The sequence below is a fragment of the Cibotium barometz genome, chromosome 9 (assembly GCF_041138505.1).
Source record: "Cibotium barometz isolate CiBa-2024 chromosome 9, ASM4113850v1, whole genome shotgun sequence".
In the NCBI taxonomy this organism is placed as follows: Eukaryota; Viridiplantae; Streptophyta; class Polypodiopsida; order Cyatheales; family Cibotiaceae; genus Cibotium; species Cibotium barometz.
Genome location: NC_141054.1, coordinates 5,680,802 through 5,703,396, shown reverse-complemented (window position 1 = coordinate 5,703,396; position 22,595 = coordinate 5,680,802). Strand labels below are relative to the sequence as shown.

Genomic DNA, 22,595 nt, shown 5'->3' with positions numbered 1-22,595 from the left:
ACAAGCTTCATGGCCATCATATGCAAGATTTGCTATGACATTCATGTAGTGAACACACTTCGCAAACATGATTTGTCGAAGTCGTAGTTGATAACTTGATTCCATATCTTTTGTCACGAAGAACCTTACTCCCCAATCCCCAATGTCTTACCACAAGCAACTTTGCTCCACTGGCATCCATACACAAGCATGTGTGTGCCATGTCTAGACATAGGAGACCTTAATGGTCAAGCTTGCAGATGTAGAGTAGGTTAAAATAACTTGGAGAAGCTCTTATCAATGACTTTGCTAAAATTTGTAAGTAGAAAGCATTTAGGCGCACGCGCCCAGGAAGAGGGGGGGGGAGGGGACTCCAACTCATAGTGTCATTCAACTTGCTCATCCCCTTGTATACACGTGAAAGTATTAAGGAATGAGGCACAATCCCTTCAGAGAGCTAGATGCCCTCACCTTGGAGGTCGAGAGCCAACTCCTATCAGCACTAGATCTAGGATATACTACAATGTCATAGAGTAGCACAGCCGGAGGGACGAGGAGGAGCGTGGACCTATTTTCTTTTTGCAAGTTTATTTTTTGTTTCCATGTTTATTATCTTCACCATTGGGTCTTTACTAAATGTTAGTAAAATCTTTTTCTCTTTAGACAACGAGATGCTCCCATCCCCTTGGGATTGAGGTTATCCTCTCCTTAATTCAAGGATCGGGATATACTTAAGCCCCATAAAGCGGCACTTCCTTAGACAATGGACAATGCCTCATTGATTCTCTGGTAGATGAGGAATTTAATTTTCCCGAATGGGATTGAGCACAATCTTGCCACACACTTAAAATGTAAGCCGAGCGGGGCGTGCAGTGACAGACTCAACCACGTGTCCAAGAGATAAAACTATAAAGAGAGACAGGGGAGAGAGAAAAGGGAATGGGGATCTTGCACAGTACACCACATTGAGCGGGAAACAGGCCCCGGCCCCTTTCAGGAATTTATTCAGGAACAATCCACGGGCACGTTGGCTAGGATCAATACAATCAATGAATACAAAACAATTAAATATGTCGATGTAGGATATCCAAGTCGATGTCGACGTACAAGATCTCTGATGTCGAGCACACCATTGGGACGACCCACAAGTATCTCTCATCAAACTAGTACCAAATCCAATGAATCCAAGTCCAATGAATCCAAATCCAAATCCAAATCCAAGTCCAAGTCCAAGTCCAAGTCCAAGTCGAGATCCAAGTCCAAGTCCAAGTCCAAATCCAAGTTCCATAACCAAGTTCCATGTTCATGTCCAAGCTTCATGCCCAACCTATATATCCAAGTTCCATGTTTATGTCCAAGCTTCATGTTCCATGTCCAAGCTCTATGCCCAAGTTCTCCTTGTCCAAGCTATATGTCCAAGTCCAAGAAACACTCGCTCATCCCATGAGTAATCTCCACAACTCCTATAGCCTTGTCCGTGAAGAAAACCATGGAAAAGCTCCTTCTCGCAAGAAAACTGATATAAAACCTGTTTTAGTGGTTTTTGGATGATAAAAACATCCAAAAAGTAGTTTTTAGGGTTTTTGGAGCAGTTTTAGGTTTTTTGAAATTTTTATGGTTTTTGAGATTTCTGTCCATACATGAGTCCGTATCGCCCATGCATATGCCCATGCAAGTCTAGGGTTGACCGTACATCTAAAAAGTAAGTTGGAGAAGGTGTTGATGGCGAAGAAGAAACTCTTCATGATCATAATGATGTCCACACACACTCCACGATCTCCTTCAATCTTCAATGATCTTGTTCATGGTAGTAGAAGAGAAGTCCAGTCCTTTTTATACTTGTAAGAGACCTTGCTTTTTGCCAAAAAGCCTTCATGCTTTTGCTTTGCCTTTTTACGCTTTGCTTTTCTCTTTTTGCCTTTGCTTTTGCTCTTTTTACTTTTATTAATAAAATATTACTCAACTTTTGGTACTTTGCTTTTCTGGCTTTAAGGCCTTGCTTTTTGGCCTTAGAGCTGCTTTTTGAGAAAGCGCCTTTTAGCTTTTTGGCCCAGCTCAGTCTCTCCTTTCCAATGGTGTCCTTGGCTCGCGGTCAACCCTATTTGACTTTTTTCTTTTTCTTGCTTTTTGACCAAGAATGGTGCTTTTTCTTAATCAATCCTTATGGACCCTGTCCACATGTCTTCCTCCACCTATCTGGTGCCCGAGCATGGATTTCACTATGTGAAATAGAGCTAGGAGGGCCAAATAGTTACATTTCCTCCCTCTTATATCGCAGTTGTCCTCAACTGCGGACCGCGAGTGTTCCAAGCATATCCATATCTTCCAAGTATATCCGTGTGTTCCAAGTACATGAAGTACTTCCATATGTCTGAAGGTACATCATGTACATCTATATGTTGCAAGGTACTATCCCCATCAGCGTGACCTTGTGCATTTGGTCTTTCCCCATATCTGTGGTGTCATATGCTCATCTGGCAATATCTCAATGCCTTTTCTTTGACCGATGTCCTTGTTCTTGATGGTACATCTTCATGGCCTGTCACATGTGTTAAATAAAATAAATGCATACTTACCTCCTGCAAAAACTAGACACAAGCTAGTCAACAAACAAGTATGCATCATTCGCGTCTACTGGGTATTCCAGGTACTGGCCAGGTAGTCTTGAGCCCAGTGGACTATCACATGCCATAAATTCAAGCATTGTCCACACATCAAAAACAGCACACAAAATCAAAGAAATTCAAACATACATCAGTATGCAATGCACAAGTAATGATTCTCATGTTCATGGATTGTCCTGTCTGGTTTCATCGAAACCGTGCTGAGCCATCTGGTCACTAGGACTGCTTAGACTTTTCCTCAAGGCCATCTGGTCACATTGACCGCCCGACTTTGAAATCCAATACAGTCATCTGGGCCATCTGGTCTCAATGACCGCCCGACTGTGAAATCCAATACAGTCATCTAGGCCATTTGGTCACAATGACCACCCGACTGCGAAATCCAATACAGTCATTTGGGCCATCTAGTCGCAATGACCGCCCGACTGCGAAGTCCAATATATTTGGCATCGTTGCCTTCCAATGGGTCATCTGGCATCGTTGCCTCCCATATACAAATCTCGTTCGGGTATCGTTGCCGTCCATATACAAATCTTGCTCCTTGGGGTTTCTAACATCGTTGCTACCCAAACTAGAGCATGTCCAAATAACCACTATAAGTAGAATAATTATCATTTCCAGTCCAATATATATACAGTGAAGAGGGCTAGAGGTATGATTCCCCCCCTCTTGAATCTGTCTTGATCGCAAGACATCCATATCTATACTTCAAATACATCTCGACCAACCACTGCCTCAATGCTCATAAGCTCGAAGTATATCTAGATAGTCCTAGAAGTACTCCTTTGGCATCCATTTCACGTCCAACAGCAAATAACTCTTGAATTCCAAGAGGAATTTTCTAACCACTGTCTTTCCTCCTTTTCTCACGGAATGAAACACAATCTGTTCTGGCTCTTCCACCCCTGGTGGATTCTTCAAAACAAGTTCCTCTGGGGATAACATGGTTGATCTTCTTGGTATCCTGAAAGGGCCATATACCATCATTCCCTGACTTTGGCAATCCAAAGATAAAATCTTCTCCCATAGATCATTCAATGGGTGCAATAATCGTGTTGGTGTTTGTCGATCAAACTTGACCTTCTGACAAAACAAACATACTAGGCCAATAAAAATAGCTCTCCAAAGCTTGAAGTGTAGTCAAGGTGTCTCCATGCCCCATGTATGGAGAAGCATGGCACTCTTCCATTACTTTGGCCTCAATTCCTTGTGTTACACATGACCTAGGGATGTATCATAAGAAAACCCTTCTTGATGACAGGCTAGATTTTCACTCTGGAGCAGTCGTGGGTGCCTTGGATGTGGGCCTTGGAGAGATTAGTAGTTGATTACAAGAGGTAGCGCAGAGCAGATTGGCTGGCTCCGAGAGCAGGAGAGGAGCATTCACCGGGGCCTAGCTTCTCTGCAAACAGGAGAGTGCACCAGATAGCCTGTGGATTAAGAGTCAATTGGCTACTGCCCATACAGAGCTCAGATCCATACAAGAGTGGGGGGGGTGCAGTACAAATACCATGTCAAAGCCTCCTTTTGTCACAGGGGGGAGACAGGGTCACTGGGGATTTCTTTGAGATTGCAGGCCCACACAGGCGGAGAGATGGTATCCGGAAGTTGGGAGGCCAGGATGGATCCATTGTTATGGATGCCCCCCCATGTGAGAGCCATTGCCACAAATTTCCTCGGCTCTCTTCTCACTGGTGGACTCATTCTCTTACAATTGCTGGATACAGGTGAGTGGGTTTTGCGACATATGAGAGAGGTGGTCCCTCATGCTCTTCGAACCTTCCTGTTGAGCCCCTTCACATCCGAGGAGCTGGGGAAGGCTATGACAGAATTACCTAGGGGCAAGTGCTTGGGAGAGGATAGGCTTTCAATCTCCTTATTTCTCCGACACTTGGATCTCATGGAATGCAGTGTCAGAGCTACCTTCAATAAGATAATGGTTATGGGAGCCATGCCAAAGAGATCGAGAGGGATTGATCCGCTTGATTCCCAAGGAAGGTGGTGATAGATTGAAGATTCGGCAATGGAGACCCATCACCCTCCTAGGGACCCGCCTACAAAATTCTGGCCAAAGCCATTAGTTGGCGACTGCAACCCTTCCTCCTCGACTTGATACATGGTACGTAGATGGGTTTCGTTCAGGAACAAAGCATTCTAGACAACATCTTCACTTTTTGGGAGGAGATCACTTCGGCCAAGATGCGTCAGCAAGACCTTATTGTTCTCCTTCTTGATTTTGAGAAAGCCTATGACAGAGTAGAATGGGGCTTTCTGGAGGCAAAAATGTGCAAGATGGGATTTCTGAAGGAATGGGTCCGAGGTGTTTCGAGACTCTACTCGGCTTCACACAGCCAGGTTCTTATTCAGGGAGCAGAAGGCGACAGATTTCCGCTTTCTCCCTTGGAGACGAGGGGAACCTCCATAGATTCGTTGAGGTGATAGAGACCTTCTATCGTGCATCCGGAGCGCAGATAAACTGGCACAAGTCATGTGGATTTTGGGTTGGCTCATTGCTAACTCTAACTTGGTGTCCAGCTCAGGCTTTTCAGTGGATCCAAGGGGCAGTCCAGTTCGTTGTCTTGGATGACAGGTGGGCATCCCCTAAGGAGCAACTAGCTCTTTTTCTTCTAAGCATTCGGAAGAAGTTGTTATACTAGAGTTCAGCCAGGCTTTCTTTAGCTAACCGATTTGTGGTGGCGAACCAAGTTCTTCTCGGTACCATGTGGTACATGACCTCCAGCTGGGCTTTCTCCCGGGCTTGTATTGTTCAAGTCGATCCGCAACTTTCTGTTGACTGGCAGTGACGAGAGGCTTGCCAGAGCCAAGGTTGCCTAGAGAGTGATCGTTTAGCCGTGATGCAAAGGGGGCTAGGCATCTTCGACCCCTCCATTCAAAGCCGTGCCCTTTTGGGCAAGTTGATTGTTCAAGGCCTTCTTCTGGGTCCAATTCTGGGAGGCTCTTGGCCTCGATTGGCACTATAGACTACTTATGTGGTTGTTTCCCCCTCCCCCCATTGTATGAGACAGCTCTTCTCCTAGAGTGGCCAGCTGGAGGAGAAGAACATCTTCCCCCTTTTATACTTCTAGATTGTCGCTCCCCTTTGTAGACCAGTTTGTACTTGGCCGTTATGGCTGTTTTTCTTGGTAACTAATAGAAGGATCTTTTTCCTTGGGGACAAAAAAGAAAGGAAAATGTTTCAGAGAAATAAAGACTTTTTTTTTTTTGGGTTATTGGAACTATGGGACAAAGACATATCTTTAAAGTTGTTCGAACTTGGATTTCACTAAACCAATCCCAATGGATTTCTTTACATACTGCTTTATTTATTTATTCATAAGAGGAAGCTTTTTGTTGGTTTTCTGACAGCTAGAAAAAGTTTTGGCGAGTCAAAGGAAGCACATGGATAAGGTTCAAAAAGCACTTCATGTAACTGAGGTAAGAAGACACCCAAACGTTGAAATTCAGGTGAATCAAAAAATGATTTTAAAAAATTATGTTTGTATGGCCCCTTTTTTTTTTTGTGAGTAGCCTGGGGTTATAGCCACTCGGACAAGGGCCCGGGTTTTATGCATGTACCTAGTGCTTTTACTACGGATACAAGACTGATGGATCTTACTACAACTATAATATACTGTTGTAGGAATCCGTGATAGAAACACGAGCATTGGTCAATGCAGAGGAGCAAGAGCTTTACAAGGTCTCCTCTAATTTTGAATATATGTGCTTTTTGTGTTTTAGATTTGTTGCTTATATTTAAAATTTTGCACCTGCGCTTGACTGCAGTTCATGTCTCTACAGGGGAAGTTCTTGTATTGTGCACCTGCTTTTGACTGCACGTTATTTTCTAAAGATGCGCAGTCCGATTCCTCTTTGTGGATTTGTGGACTATGTGAAAACCACCTCTTGCTCTGCGACATGAGTATTCATTCAAGAATATTTTCTCTTGTCACTCTAGTCATAGGTAAGCGAAGCTCATGTGAGATGGGGGGAGGGGGAAATGTTTTAGTTTATTCTGCAGGAGATTTTGGCATTATTATGGTGTCAATGCTTCGGCACCACATGTGATGGCCCTGTCCATTTGCTTCCAGACTAAGTCAATCAACCTGAGTTGATGTGAGCCGTTAGCTGTTGGGGTCATTGTAGGGAGTATATTTTTGGTGTATAGGCCTCATAGTAAATTTGAGGTTTTAACATTTGATAATCTTTAGATATCTTTTTGCAAAGGTTAGCAATCATTGCTTACTCTAGTGAGTGAAGCCATGGCCTATTCTCACTATCTCGTCCTCTTCAAGATTCTCCATTTTTACACGTGATCTTTTGGTGGATATTTGCCTTGCATTCCAATATAGAGAAAATGGATCCTAGGTTGTTAAAATCAGCACTGGGGGCAGTGAAATAATTCATTTGGGTAAGTCACTTAAGGAAATTCAGCACATTTTCAATCAGATTGCATTTCTTGGTGCAGTTTTCATTGACACATCTCCACGGGAAGTTATTAGCTTTTCTTCAAATGCTCATCAAGCTTCTCAAAACAGGGCACACTTTATGCCATCAACATCCATATCACTTGCCACAGCGTTTGTTCCTAGAAAGGTTATCTTCAATAGGGATGTTGGATTGGAAATGATAACAATTCAGGTAGAGTCTCTACAATCCCACAAGATATCATCCATCATCCTGAGTTTTGCATTCAGCAAGTTGAAGGTGACATTGCAAAGAATCTTGCCTTCTACATAACACTCACAACCAATGCATTCAGCAAGTTGAAGGTGACATTGCAAAGAATCTTACCTTCTACATAACACTCACAACCAATGCTTCTTTGTTTCAAAAGACACGTCAATTAGGAGGGTTTGTTTAGTGTAAGCTAGAAACTATTTGTGATATAGCTCTTTTGCACTAAAGGAGCTTAAGGCCAAGCTATTCAAGGAAGACTTCTTTTCCAAGGGATCAATCACTCATCTGCTCAGCCTCTTCTTTGACAACAACTCAGCATCATCCTCCTGAAGGGAAGACACATGTACTTCAAGATAAGCTACTGAATACCAATGTGTTGGTAAGGCTTGTCAACAATTTGTCCACCAATATTGTAGCATTTTTATGGTAGTGAGGTGTGGATGTAGGCTAATTTTGGACCAAGGCACTTTTTTCCTCTTTAGGAGGTTTTTTCTCTCGAGCATATATACACACTCTTATGAGTGTGTAAGTGATCTTATCATGTCACTTCACTTGTACTTCACTCATTCTCATCAATCTACTTTGAGTGTTGTGCTTCCATCTATCTCTCCTTGCTTGTTTCATCTATGTCTGTGTTGCTACATTGATATGCACTCCAATAATTGCTTCTCACCCGCTTGTCATCTTCTCCTCGTGTTGGTCTTTTGATTGTCTGAGATTGAGCTATCCTCTTAGGTGGAGAAGGTATACCATATAGTGGATTGTTAACTACGTTATGGTAGCAGATTTTTTGCACGTTTCAAAGCATTTCGGGGCTTGTTCGCATGCTGGAAGGTTTTCACAAGCATCTCGGCCCTCAAGGGAGTGTCAGTTTGAACTGTTTTACTTTGGGTGTTTCACTGTATTCCGGGATCTTCATATGCAACTCCTTGGCACGCTATCCTATGCCATCTACAGTGGTCCACTAGGCCTATGAATCTAGGTGACTCAATGGTGCTGTAGAGTATTCATTGGACCAGGGTATTTGATCGACCACTTGCTTTGTCTCATCTAAGAAAGGCCTACAATATGTCTACATTGGGGATTTGTCACATATGTGACATCGTGGATGAAGATGGTTATGTTTTTACTTTTCCACAAGCCGTTAGGGAATGTAATTTGGAGATGCATCACAGGCCAATCTGGAGAGTCGTTTCCAGGGAGACTCCGAGATTGGCGTTTTGATAGGCACCTTCTAGGATATACTCATGTGACTTTTTACCAATTGTGTTCGACCAAGGGGACCATGCAAATCGCCTTTGGCATATGTTAAAATCTCTTGCACACTGAAAAGCTACATTGAAAAGAATTTGGAAGAGCGGATTGCTCCTCGAGCAACGATTGTTTCTATGGAGATGTGTGGTTGGGGTATTCCCAATGGGAACTCTTTTGGCACGAAGGCATATTGCGACTGCTTCTTGTAGGCAGTGCTCCCATCCTAGAGAGATAGTGTCTCACCTTCTTTGGTATTTCTTGCACTCTTGAAGTTTCTTGATGACTTGTCTGGACACCTGCAAGTGTTTTGGCTTTTTGGCTGCTTTGTCCTCCACTACCAACTTATATAGACGTTCTTGATTGGACTAGATTTTGGGCATTGTTATTTGTGGACTATCCATAGTTGCTCTCGTACAATGTACGACTACGACTGTGTCATACGCTGCGATGCCATATGATATCATACGGTTCCGTACAGTCTAGAAAAACCCAGAAAGAAAAAAAATCCCAGTTTCTGACCGTTGCTGGTTTTAACGGTTTCTGACCCTTTTTATAAAAACAAAATGCTCGTTTTTGTATGTTTATGGTTGTTTTGGGGCTTGCTTGCCATTGGGTGGGTCTTTGGTCTCCCTTTATAAAGCTCCCCTCCCACCTTCTCTCCATTACAAGCTCAAGCCTCAAGCTATAGCCATAGCCATTCTCAAGCCATACCACACACCTGTCAGCCACCCTCCATACGTCGGTTGCAGCCACCTTTCTACACTCTAGAGCCACCCCTACATCCCCGGGAGGGAATGTCCCACAAAATAGCTGGTATGACGAGGAATGTCGTGATACCCGAGCTCGTCTACATCGGGAGGTGGCACTAGGATACACCACTTGCCAGCAGGCACGAGTGATCTTTTGACGTCTCACACAAAGAAAGAAGAGAGCCTACCTAGCCAGGCTTGAGCAGGTGCTATACCAGCTATTTCTTGGGAGGGACTGTAAGGAGGCCTAGAGGATCTTCCGGATCATCGCCTCCCGACTCCGATTACTTCACCCGGCACCTGGCACACCTATGCCACCTCTCTCTACCATGCCCCCGAGCAGCCACCTCTCCCCCATCCACCCGAACCTTGTCCCCCACACTCTTCCTTCTTTCACGTGAGCATGGTGAGAGATGCTATTGATAGGATGTAGACTAGGAGAGCACAAGATCATGATGGACTCCTCACCGAGCATTTCTCTCATGCTAGGTACACGCTAGCCCCTTTACTGGTTCACCTGTTTGATAGGGCTCTATGTGAGGGCTTCCCCGCCAGTTGGTCATCGAATACAACTTACCTATCTTGAAAGCAGGTGACCCCATGGAGCCCAGCAACTACAGGACTACCATGATTGGTCACACGTTGGCGAAGATTTATGGCTCAATTTTGGAACATGAGCTTAGTAGATGGTTCGAGGAGTAGGGACTCAGAGCACTGGGCAAGCAGGCTTCAAGAAAGGGCACCCCACACTAGATCCTATCTTTACACTACGGGGATTGTTGAGGAGGGGAGAGCTCACGGGCATCGGATATACTGCTGATCTGTGGATTTCCGCAAAGCTTTTGATACCGTCCCGCAGGCCAGACTGATGAGGAGACTGCAAGATATGGGAGTGCCAACAAAGATGCTTTGGGGGATCATTACATTTTGTAAGTCAGCCATAGGCAGAGTACGGGCTCCAAGAGGTGACTCAGAGATCATACACAACACTATCGGGGTGAAGCAGGGCTGCCCCTTGTCTCCTAATCTATTTGGTCTATACATTGGCGAGATCGTGGATTACATAGACAGGAGCACATTTAGCACGAGTCCTGATACCGATCCTCTTCTATGCAGATGATATTGTTCTTATTTTTGATTCACCAAAGGGGCTGCAGAGGCATTTGGATGCATTACGGGCCTTTTGTGAGGACGGGGACCTCACTGTGAACCTTGGAAAGACCGTGTTCATGATCTTTAACACCTTCTCATAGTGGATAAGTAGATCTGTAGTACAGTTTACATACAGTGGAGAGCCTGTGGAGTATGTTACCTCATATGTATACCTTGGGATCACTTTTGTTGGACCTAAGTTCTCGATGCAGAAGGCGGCCAAAGCTAGATTGATGAGGGGATATGCAGCCCTTGGCTCGCTAGAGAGGCAATGCTCACAGAAATAGTTTCAGGAGCTGAGGATGAAGCTTTGGCTATTCGATACTCTAGTTACACTTGCGCTACTGTATGGTGCCCCCATCTGGGGTCCTAGCTTATACCACAAGAGGAGCCGGCCAAGACAGATACAGAAGAGGTATATGATGGATGAAAGCGGATGGAGAGGCCCCTAGTGGCGATGATCTCACGCATGATTAGGAGCAAGCCATCAGGGCCACATGAGATTGTGCAGGTAGAGATGGGGGTTGCACCGATAGTGACAGGGACTCTATTCCAAACAGTGCATACTGGCACAAGCTATGGGAGCTTCCACTAGATAGATACCCCGGCTAGCCCTGGAGTCCTTGAGACAGCTGACACTCGAGGGACATACAGTGTGTTGGTATGCACAGGTAGGCACTTGGTTTGGCATGCACGGTATGCAGATGGAGGCACTTCCCCCGTTCGAGTACAGCATAGAGGCCCCATCATTTTCTCTCAACTGCAGAGAGTGAAACAGGATCTTCAAGAAGGACATTGTCAGACTGGATGCTCAGAGGACATGGAGTTCACCTAGTCGTCCACTGGGGACGAAGATGGCCTTCTACAGAGATCACCTCCTATGCTTAACAAAGGATGGTTTCATCATCCGCCCACGCTACATGGACACACACCTATCTTTTGGGGTGAGATGTGCAATCGGCGAGATCCGCACCTTGTCCCACCAGCTGAGAGTGGAGATTGCCAGATATGGGGCGGCCACACCAGAGGACAGGATATGCCAGCTCTGACAGAGCCCGAGACAGAGGATCATTACATATGTCGATGCCTTGTATACTATGAGATTCGGGGGAGGTTCCACTGCCTCTTCCGAGCTAGGTTCGGACCACTTTCCAGGGTCATGGACTTCCCGGATCAAAGATGCCTGGGACTTTTTCTTCTAGAGCTCCGTAGACACAAGGAAGACCCTAATTGAGATCCAGATCAGCTGTACTTGCACGAGGACCAGCACAGAGAGCTCTCACCGACTTCTTTCATACCAACACTCCAAGGGCCGATCCACCCATCATGACCGGACCATAGGCTAGTGCAAGAGCTCGATCGAGAGGTGTGACACTCGACAAAGCCACTGAGTTATGCAGAGCTCGACTTCCCAGACCCCATGGCCCTCGCCCACGACCGCGCCACCACAAGAGGATCCGGGCCATCATCTCCCATCATTGCAAGACCTTCTGCGCGAGATCAATTCGCAGCGGCCCATGAGGGATGTATTAGGGCGATAAGAGAGCTCTATGCTCATGTACCTAGATCAGATTTTATAGTTCTAGATTTTTGTTATCTTTCTTTATTACTATTTTGTACCGAGGATGATGTACCTCATGGGTATGATGTAACCTTTTGGTCTCATAGGTCATTTTGGCCTTTTGAAGACATTAAGACAACTTTCTCTCTCTCTCTCTCTCTCTCTCTCTCTCTCTCTCTCTCTTTTGTCTCATAGGCCCATTGGGTCTTTAGTAGACACTTAATATATCTTTCTTTCTCTCCCAAGTCCCCCTCTCTCCCTTGGGCCTTAGTCTCTCTCGAGGCCTCTCCCTCTCTCTCTCTCTCAAGCCGCAAGCCCATCACAATGGTGAAGGAGGTGAATGAAACCTTCAAATTGCACACTATAAAGCCACCAACAAGTCCAAGTCGTGTAACTGGACTTGTAGGTATTGTGGCAAAAACCATTCAAGTGGCGTCACAAGGCTTCTCCAACATCTCGCGAAAAAGGAGGGGGGGATGTGCCATGCAAGCAAGTCCCCCAAAGTGTATCCGACGACATGGTCACGAAGATTAGAGATGGAGCGGGTGACTGGGGTAGTGGTAGGAACTCATGGCATATGATGAGGTCATCTCCCGGGTGCCGGATGTGAATACATCCTCCCCGCCACCTCCATAGCCGCTTCCTCCACCGCTCAAGCCTGTGCGCCTCCATGAAGAGGCAAAGGTTTGAGCAACCAAAGAGGCAAGCCACTCTTGCCGAAGCCATTGAGAGAGGTCTCTACTTTGTCTTCGCATCTCCGAGAACGCGAACGCCTAGTGGAGGTGGAGGTTGCACGCAACATTATTGAGTGGAATCTCTCATTCTATGTGCTTAAAAAAGTAGAGCAATGGGAGACAATGGTCAAAGCCATTGCGAATGTGGGAGAATGGACCGGCATAGGCTACTCTGACATGCGCACTAAGAGGCTCGATGAAGAGAAGAAGAGAATCGATAGGTCTCTCGATCCTGTGCGAGCGGGATGGGCCACGTACAGGTGTAGCATCCTCCTTGATGGATGAAGCGATCGGAAGAAGAGGGATATCATCAACATACTCGTCTCTTGTCCTCTTAGCACTCACTTTGTGCAGGTCGTGGATTCCGGAAAGGCAGGGAGAAACACCTTAGACAAGTTCATATATCACCATATCAAGCAAGCAATTATGGAGGTGTGTTAGAAAATTTCAAGTTGCATATGAGTCATGACGATGTTGCACTTGCATCCATAATTGCATTCACATAATGATGTATGTTGTAACTTGTGGACCGTGGTATGTAAGTCGGTCCAGAGAATGTGGTGCAAGTCATCATTGACAATGCATCCAATTGCCATTGATGGACGCTTGATCGAGGAGGACTATCCCTCCATAGTATGGACTTCATGTGCCTCCCATTGCATTGACTTGCTCATGGAGGACATGGGCAAGTTAATGTGGACGAAAGAAGTGATGGAGGATGCTTCATCCATTGTCACCTTCTTCACGACAAAGGTGAAGGTACTTGCTATGTTCCGCGAGCATAGCAAGCTAGAGTTGAAGAAGCCATCCTCCACACGCTTTGCCTACATTTCGCTTTTATTGGAGCGGCTCTATGATGTCAAGTCTCCTCTTCTTCGCCAAACAAGGGTCTCAACAATGTGGAACGAATGGGATGAACGGGAATCGGAGAAAACCAAAGCCATGCAACAACTTTGCCTAAAGGAGGAGTTTTAGCAAGCCGTGCATACCATCATCATTGTGATCATGCCCTTCTATAGGGTTTTGCGCATGATGGACATGGAGGAGGTCACTTTGGGCCTCCTCGCTCACTTCATGAAAGAGGTCACTGCGGAGTTACGCGCCTCTCCTTCCAACAACAAGGAGAAGCGCGGAAATGTTTTGGCCATAGTGGAGAAGAGGTGGAAGTGGATGCGATGACATATCCATGGTCTAGCCGCCGTATTGCATCCAGCCAACGAATCGTCGGGCCTCTTCAGCGACGTGGAGTTCTTGAGAACCGCGATGCTTTCTTGCCGAAAGCATTACTAGAGGAGCATCATGGGAAGTTCCTGGATGAACTCATTAGCCTAGTGCAACTCATCAGATAGTAGTCTACTCCCTCGCTATTGCCCTCATCGGAAATAATAGCAAATACCTCACCCTCTTGTAGCAAATCTGTCAGGTCATCATAGCTGGCCATGAACACAAGACCTATGTGCTCATCGAACAACATTGGATGTGAAGGATGCTCGGGGGAGAGGACTGTCTGTATCCATGCATCTGCCCATCCTCTCGAAGCACAATGTGACCAATCGCCATCCATACATGCTCCACAGAAGCACCGAAGGGAGGCAGCACTTATATATATACACGAAGATACGCAATCACTTAAGCACGCAACAGTTAGAGCAGCTAGTGTATTGCCGCACTAACTTGCGAATGGTGCGTGCCATGCACAAGTGGAATCGGCAAGGCAAGTATAAGGCTTGTCAAGTTGTCATATTGCAATTTGCAATGTATTTACTAATATGTGTATAATCATTAATGTGATTCACTAATTATGTAATTTGTAAACTGTAGGTGAATGTGGATGCATTCAAGCTGATAGAGGACACTCTTGAGAGTGTCCGTAAAGAGCAGGATGAGGAGGAGGAGAGGATCTATGCAAAGATCTAAAGAGAGCTTGAGGCGGTGATCGACAACTTACTCGTACCTATCGTGGGCACGCACCAAGTGGGAGAGGAGTGCAAGTAGGCACCCGTAGATGCACCATTTATCACGGTTTGAGGGGGACAGTGCAAACCTACATGCGGCGCGGTTCCAGTAGCTCTTCAGCCGCTCTTGAAGATCAGGATGCTCCCCTTGGCTTCTCGCATGAGGTCAAAGAGCTGAGTTTGACGAGGACAGCAACCTCCTTAGTGATTGGGACTTTGGCGAGGGCTCAAAGGTGCCCTCTTCTCCTCTAGATGATCTCAGCGGGAGCTCCAATAGCGATGCGGCGATACCTTCTCTATGTAGGTCCTAGGATTTAGATTCTAGCCTCCGCCCTCTTATCATTTTTTTGTACTCACTTGCGCCTAGCACGCATTGCACCGGTTTAGCCGGCAGCCGCCCTTAGTACTACTTTGTATTTTTGTTTGTAATGTGTTTTCAATGGAATTTTGGCTTGTGACAACCTCTGAGCTCTCTATCCTTTCAAATTGATAATCTATAAATTTATAAGTGTTTTTTTGTTAACTATACTTTACCGTATCATATTCCAAAATTTCATACAATACGGTAAATTCTCGCACGATATCTTACCGTACCATATCGTACGACCGTGCACCAACAACTATGGGACTATCCACCATGCTTGGAATCAGCTGCTTTTCTTTGGAGATTCGTTTCAAACATTTTCTTACCTCTAGAGAACCCGTTTACAATCCCTTAGAGATTCTCATGAACTCGGAAACCTTTCCTTTCAGCAAATAGAAGTGTTTTCCCACTGTTTTTGATCTAGGACAGCTATGAATGTACATTGTTTCTTGTAATGAGACAGTTGAAAAATTTTGTAGTGGAAGAAGAGGCTAGAATCGGGATTGAAACAAGAGAAAGAGGGTAGATAAGCGATAAGGTTTATGCGAGAAGAGGTAAAGCAAAGAAACTAGGTTAGAGATAGGGTTTTTCAATGTTTTGCAATCTCCTATTGAACCTTGGCATTACTACAGATTTTGGCTGCCACATGTTACCACACCAATGGTAGTTGAAGCAATTGGGATTTTCTTTTTTGTAAAGCTTCATGTCATTAATTACAGGTGGGAAACCTCAAAACGAGGAAAACCCACTAAAAAGACCATTTACAAGGGAGACTAGTAGAGTGTTCACTATGTTCAGTGTGAACATAGTTAAACATCTAAAAAACAATCTGTAAAAAGAGCATACAGAGATGAGTCAATCTCATGAAGAGAGAGACAGTCATATAAAGATTGCTGAAGAGAGGAACGGAAGAATGAGTAAGCATCCAAATGAGGCCCAGCAAAAACTATCCTGTTGCGAGACTGCCAGGTAGTCCAGTGTAGGGCATAGGTCTTGCATGTCTAGCTAGTGAGTTGTTCGACTCATCCTTGGCAGGTATACTTCCTTGAGAGGATCCACATTCCCTTTTCACCAACCCTAGTGTTTATGTTGGTAGTCCTCGAGTTCCCTAGCGAGGACCGGTGGAGTTATCCCCACCATAGCTAAGACAAAATTTGGCGATCACGATGGGACTCTCCTAGAGGTCAAGGATAGTATCAATTTTTTTCCTTTTTCTTGGTGATTTTTGTTCATGATGGTGAGAGGAGTGTTGTGTATGCCCCCGAATACTAAAGCTTCTGGAGATGATTCACCCCTTCATTCTCCTCTTTAAACTAGTCATCGTAGGGTTCTTCCTCATTCCCTTACTCTTCCCTTCAGCATCTTCCTCTTCTAACCCTATGGCAGCTCCAAGGCGCATAAACTGCTGCAAATTCATAAATTTGTCCATACAATGAACATTGAATGACCATCCATCTGCCAGCAGAATCATTATAGGCCAACATTGGTTGCAGATCATGCTTAACAAGCATAAAAACTCCTGAGTAATGCTGAGTGCCCGCATAAAATATATCATAACCAGCAAAGTGACCTGATTGACCCACTAAGGTATGCTGATTGTGTTCTTGCACACACACCAGATGAGGTTGCATTTTATGTACATAGTGCCAAAACAACCTAAATTTACCAGGATCACAAAGTCCTCTAATATTGTATGAGAGACATTTTATTGGAGCATCAAACATCAAATCTGTACAAAGGTATATACAGTGAACAGCCAGCCAAAATCAATGCTGCATGACAGCAACTGAGTCAGGGAGAGAGCCCTCGCCTTGAATCAAGAGAGACTCATGCATATTCGTATCAACACACATATCCAAAGGATTTACATCGGCATCCATACTTGAGGAAGCACCTCGAACTACATCTGACCATATTCTAGAAAGCATAGTCGAAGAAGTGGAAGACTGTGCAATAGTGGCAGATGCAGTCCAATTACGTGAAGGAATGGGAGCACGACGAACCATAGTAGCTTTTTTCGGAGTTTTCCATTCAGCCGAAGATATTTTATCTTTTCCTTTATCCTTGGGTTGATTAGGCACGGCCAAAGAAGAAACAACTTGTGGAATAACTTTAGCTTTTCCTTTTTCTTTCTCCTTTTGAGTGTTTCGAGTGGCTTGATTTGTTGGTATCTCCTTAATTTGAGTAGGCTGCACATTCGCTGAAATGGGAGGTACAGCAGATAATGGCGGAGGATGCAGCAGAGAAGGACATTCAGAAGCCATATGCCCTACTTCAACAGCAATTGCAGGTGGTTGCTCATGGTCTGTATCCCACAAGATGCAAAATCTGTTTTTGTTTCCTGTAGGACGAGGTGCACAAACCACTTTGCCCAGAGTGGCTGCTATACCTGGCAAGTGTTCCCTCAAATATTCCGGAAAATCCACGACCTCGACCCAAACAGGACAACGATGCCTAATCAAGGACTGATAGTCCTTGGTCGGGGACCAAGGTAACACATGTACCAACTGTATACCAAACATAAGGGGAGAAGTTTCAAGCATCTGCTGCTTATATTGACCATCAGACAGTAATACATCATAAAAACCCCTTGCTGCAAAGTGAACTCCATCTACAAAGGGTCCACCTAAAATGGACTGAATCCATTGAGCTACTTCTTGCGTAGAAGGCATTTTGCCCGGAAAGAAGAGGATAATCCCTTTTTCTGAGTATCTACGCAGAGGAGACACAATCGTCGGCAATTTAATCTTGTAACTGAAAGAAGGAGGCGGGTCCTTCCATTTGATACGACTGTCTACAAAGTCCTCACATAAAGCCTCATATACAAACTGTGCATCCGACGAGTCTTGCTTAATCATGGTGATAGATTCAATTGCAGTATGCTGCCTCTTGTTACTGTCTGCAGCAGTATCCCGGCGAGCATAGGTCACAACAGTCTCAGACATAATTGTAAGAGTAGAGTCTGTACAACACTGCCAAATAACTTTTTTTTTTTTAATGAAAGCTGTATGCTGTATACAGTAGCCTAAAAATTTCTGCTGATGCGAATCAAAAAGAAGCTCTATTTGCTGGAATGCTGAAACTGACTTTTGCTGATGCGAATGAAGAGAAGCTCTGTACACTGGAAATCTGAAACTGATTTCAAACTGTAGAAAATCTGCAGAAGCGAAACTGAATCTGAAAAGGAGGGCGAAGCTATACGAGGAGAGAGGAAGGCGTGCGAAGAACCGACAAGAAGAAGCGCACACACACACACACTACACACACACACACACAGTCGTATAGGCGCACACAGAACGCGGAAGACAGGAAAAGGGGCTGATAGACGATGGGAAGGCAGAGTAAGCGTGCGTAAAGAGGGGATCCCCAGGTGAACGCGATGAGGGCTGGGAAGGCGACACAGTCCAGGAAGCAAGCAAACCAGCCGAGTAGGTCCACTAACACACACACACCAAGCAATTGGGATTTTCATCACCAAAAGGTTTGTGTGGCCAATCCTGGAGGCTGGGAGAGTCAATTGTAATGTGTTCGAAGAGAGTGGACTAACAACCCAATAATGCTAGCAAGGGCTTTCATAATGAATATGTACAACAGTTTTGTGGTTCTAGTTAACACATTTCAGTACTAATATCTTTGCTAGAAATTTGATTTTGCAACTTCAATTGCATGCTTGTCTTGTTATGTGATTTATTTACAGGTTCACAAACAATGGCTGCCGCCCTGGGTTGCTAAACATCTTACACACTCGCAGGTGAGGCCTGCTGCCCTGGTAGATGCAGAAATGATCTTGCTGTCTTCAGTGGCGCTCCTCAATAGGGAGCTGGTCATAGTCGCAAATTTTCTTTAAAGGTCTGTTTGTAATGCTTATACCTATTGGCATTGATCATGAATCAGAATACTGAAGGCAGTTTGAGTTATGTACTGACAAAGAGGTGGAAGAAGGCAATCCTTGTAGTGGGCCATTACATAAGAAAATATAAAAGCAAGGGTTTAAAGCATCTGGAGGCAACAAAGACCCTTGCTTTGACCCATTTGAAAGAAGCTCAAAAAGTTGTCAAGAATAAGTCACAGGCTGCATTCGAATTGAGTGGACCTTATATGGATGGGCCCATTACAGTTCTTGGGCCATATTGTAACCAAACGAAAGCTTTCCTTACACCCTATGTCCTAAAATTAACTCTATACTATGATAAGGCTCTCAAATATGCCATAAAGAATCACCTCCAGGTACCTTGTCAGTTTTTACCTCTGAACCAATATTTTAAAGGCAGCTTCAAACATAGACTACTACATCATCCAAGCTTGTTTTTATCTTCCAGCTCCAGCGTGAAGTATGGAAAGCTTTGAAGAAAAACAAATACTTGTCATCTATAGCAAGCAAGGAGGTCGTTTGGTTTTTGGTACGGCCCTCTCTTGTCTTATATGCATTGTCCACTAGGTGCCTTTCTCTAGTTTTATTTGATTTAGTGGGTTTTTGGTACAGATCTCTTGTCTTATGGTTTGTCTGTACATCACCCATGTGTTGGTATGCACTGGTGCTTGACAGGCCTCAGCTTTGTTGATTTTGCCTCTTTATGGAACGTTAAAGTTATTTTCTTCTTCGTTTGGGTAAGACAAGCTTTCCCTTGTTGTAACTAGCTGTCTATAAAAATATTATCCTTTTTTAGGAATGGTTTCATTTCTTTAAGCTGATAAGGCTATATATGCAATGTGTTATGTGGTCACTACTCTTTGAGGTAACGGAAACAGATTCACTACTGTTTGAGATAATGGAAATGAATATAGCCCATGTACGGTTGGTATGAACTGACGTCAATGCAGCGGTGTCAGCATGGGTGGCTGATGGTGGTGGATGCTCATGCTGTGAACAAATCAGCGATGGATCTCTGGGCAACGCCTTGTATGGGCTGGCCTTCTTTGTCAAGGTGTCCTCAATACTCTGTCCCTATGTTGTCTGAGCTCTATCAACGTGTCCTCTCAATACTCTATCCCTATTTCGTCTAAGCTCTATCAGGTACATCCCCAAACATCACTGGTCCTCATACTACACCCATGCCAGTGGCCCAAATCCATCCGGAAGAGGCAGTTGAATCTCCTCTGTATCTCATAATACATTGGGCATTTGAACATATAGTGGGCTTTGTCCTCTACCTCCCCTATGGTGCATACTATGCATATCCACTCCTCTCATGGGATTTCTTGGCTCTCCCAATCTCTACTTGGAAGCAGCAGGAGGATACTCTGAAGTGAGCAATTGCGATTGTGCATAGCATGTGACATGTTAATCTGCATGTACCTTGGGATCTCAAAGAATCCATCCCTGATGAGTCTCAAAGAATGCTCTCTGTAGAATTCATCCTTCGTCCCTATCTTTGATGATGACAACCAAGTCTGGCGTCATGTATAGACCAAGTAGATTCAACCAGATTATCTGATTGATCTCCTCTCATGAGAGGTTGAGGTGTGGAGAGTCTAGGCTAACTGAAATGGGGGGAGTGATCCATCTGCAATCCATGTGTATGAAACCATTCAACTACCTCTGAATACCATTCAACTACTTTTGAGTACCATATCTTGGTAAGGGTGGCGGCTGTCTTCTCGGCGAGATGGATGCCAATCTGGTGTGTCTCTCCCACTCCCTCTCCCTCTCACGATACAACTGCATAGAAGACTCTAGTGCTAGCCAAGGGAAACGGTCTGTGTACAGGGAGTATACATGCTGATTGTAAGTAATGGTCTGGAAGACAGCATGTGTGACCAGTGGGGCTATCCCAAACTCCACATGTTTTATGTCATGGGATACCGACGGCTTACTCTTGATCATGCGTGACAGCATCAACTCCTTGTAATGGAGTAGCAACTTTAATAGTTAGCTTAGGTGTATGGTCATATAGCTTAGGTTTATGGTCATAGGACTCAAGTATAAAAGGGGCTCATGGACCCTCATTTGTAACTTTTGGAACCTTTTTGATGATATGACTTTTGAACATACATTGGAGCCTTGAGCTACCAAACTTGGCTTATGGAAGGCTATTTCCATCCTTTGGTGAAAGGCTAAATCACTTAGGCATTATGTGTATTTCTTGCTAATTGCATGCTAATTCACATAATGATTTGTCCCAAATCTTAGCTTGTTTTCAATTGGTATCACAACCTTGCTTTTGATCCACTCTCTTGAATTTTCTTGAAAATCTTTTGAGTGTTCTTGATTTTCTTGATTCGCTTGATCAAGAAGATGGATATGGTGACCTTGAATGGTTGAATTTCTTTATCTTTGTTTGTTTCCAAGCTTTTAAGGCCATGGGTTTGATGGGGACCAAACCAAATTGCAAAATCTAGGACCAAAATTGGAAAAAAATTTATTAATCTTGATCAGTGTGACTAATCAAAACGTTTTTTTCTTTTTCCCTCTTCTCCATGCTTGATCTGAGAGTTTTGGAGCTTCATAGTATCTTGCTTGTACTCGGAAGCTTGACTAGGCAAAGCATGGGATTCTTTTCAAGCATTTGAGTGACCTTTTCGTGGGCGTTTTTGCCCGTAAGGCTGCGTTTTGGGTATGCCGATTTCGCCCTTTATTTGGTGCTTTGGAGCTTTATCAAGCATGCAATGGCCATTATATACTTACCATGGGTACTATGGTTGGTTAGAACATAGTTGGAGCTTTGTTTTGAGCACTATGGGAAGCCTTACCTTCACGAATTTGGCTGTAAGGGCTTGGTTTCTGTTGCACGCGTTTTTGGAAAAGATGGACCTCAATAATCACCATCGGATTATCATAATGCTTGGTTAAGCAAGTATTAAGAGTAAGCAAGCTTCTAATCTTGTCAATGCTTCAATCTCTTGCTTCTCTTGTATATTAGGGATTCCATGAAAATCAGGGTTCTTCATCAAATTTTGGAGAAATTTCTTTATCAGTTTTTCTTTTCATGCTTGGCTACATTCATATATGTAATCAATTGTTACATGAATAGAGGATTTCATGGGAAATTTTCATTTTCTTGCATTTTGAATTTTCTTGGAAAAGTTAGGGTTTGGGATTATCTTTTTCATGAAATTCTTGCATAATGAAACCCTCCCAACCTTCCTCTACTCATACATGTGTTCAATGTTTGATTCCAATCAAGATTTAGGGTTTCTAAGTCCACTTGAATGATTTGGGGTTTTCTTGAAAATTAGGGTTTCCACTTAAAATTTTAGAGATCCAGGGTATTAGTTCTCTTCTCCTATCTCTCTTGTACCCTCTCATATCATTGATTTGCAATAATTATCACAATTTTAGAGTTCTTTAGAAAAACATGGTTTTGGCAATTGCCTTCAAGATTAGGGTTTGTGGTTGGATTTCTTGATTTTTCAATCTACAATCCTTCTTCTCTTGATCTTCTCTATACAATCATACATTGCTTGATCAATTTGACCAAGGACATTAGGGTTTTGGGAGAAAATAGAGTTTAGGATAAAATTCTCGCATATCATGGGATTTTCATCATTCCCTTGCATATAGCTTGCATTACTTTGAACCTCTACTTGCTCTTTATCATTCCCACAC

At 44.1% G+C, this 22,595-nt stretch overlaps 1 protein-coding gene across 7 annotated transcripts in view; it reads left to right on the top strand.

Moving 5' to 3' along the window:
- LOC147635184 (uncharacterized) overlaps nucleotides 1-22,595 on the top strand; it is a 149,061-nt gene that overhangs the window by 111,097 nt on the left and 15,369 nt on the right. For 5 of the 7 annotated variants that reach the window (XM_086802392.1, XM_086802390.1, XM_086802391.1 and 2 more), the window contains 6 exons: nucleotides 5,970-6,038; nucleotides 6,244-6,300; nucleotides 18,747-18,800; nucleotides 18,944-19,276; nucleotides 19,369-19,449; nucleotides 19,596-19,657. In XM_086802392.1, coding sequence (XP_086658518.1) covers nucleotides 5,970-6,038; nucleotides 6,244-6,300; nucleotides 18,747-18,800; nucleotides 18,944-19,276; nucleotides 19,369-19,449; nucleotides 19,596-19,657 — 656 coding nt within the window. Of the gene's footprint in view, nucleotides 1-5,969; nucleotides 6,039-6,243; nucleotides 6,301-18,746; nucleotides 18,801-18,943; nucleotides 19,277-19,368; nucleotides 19,450-19,595; nucleotides 19,658-19,870; nucleotides 21,039-22,595 lie in introns of those variants that run through there. The other 2 variants (XM_086802389.1, XM_086802388.1) reach the window with 2 other exon arrangements.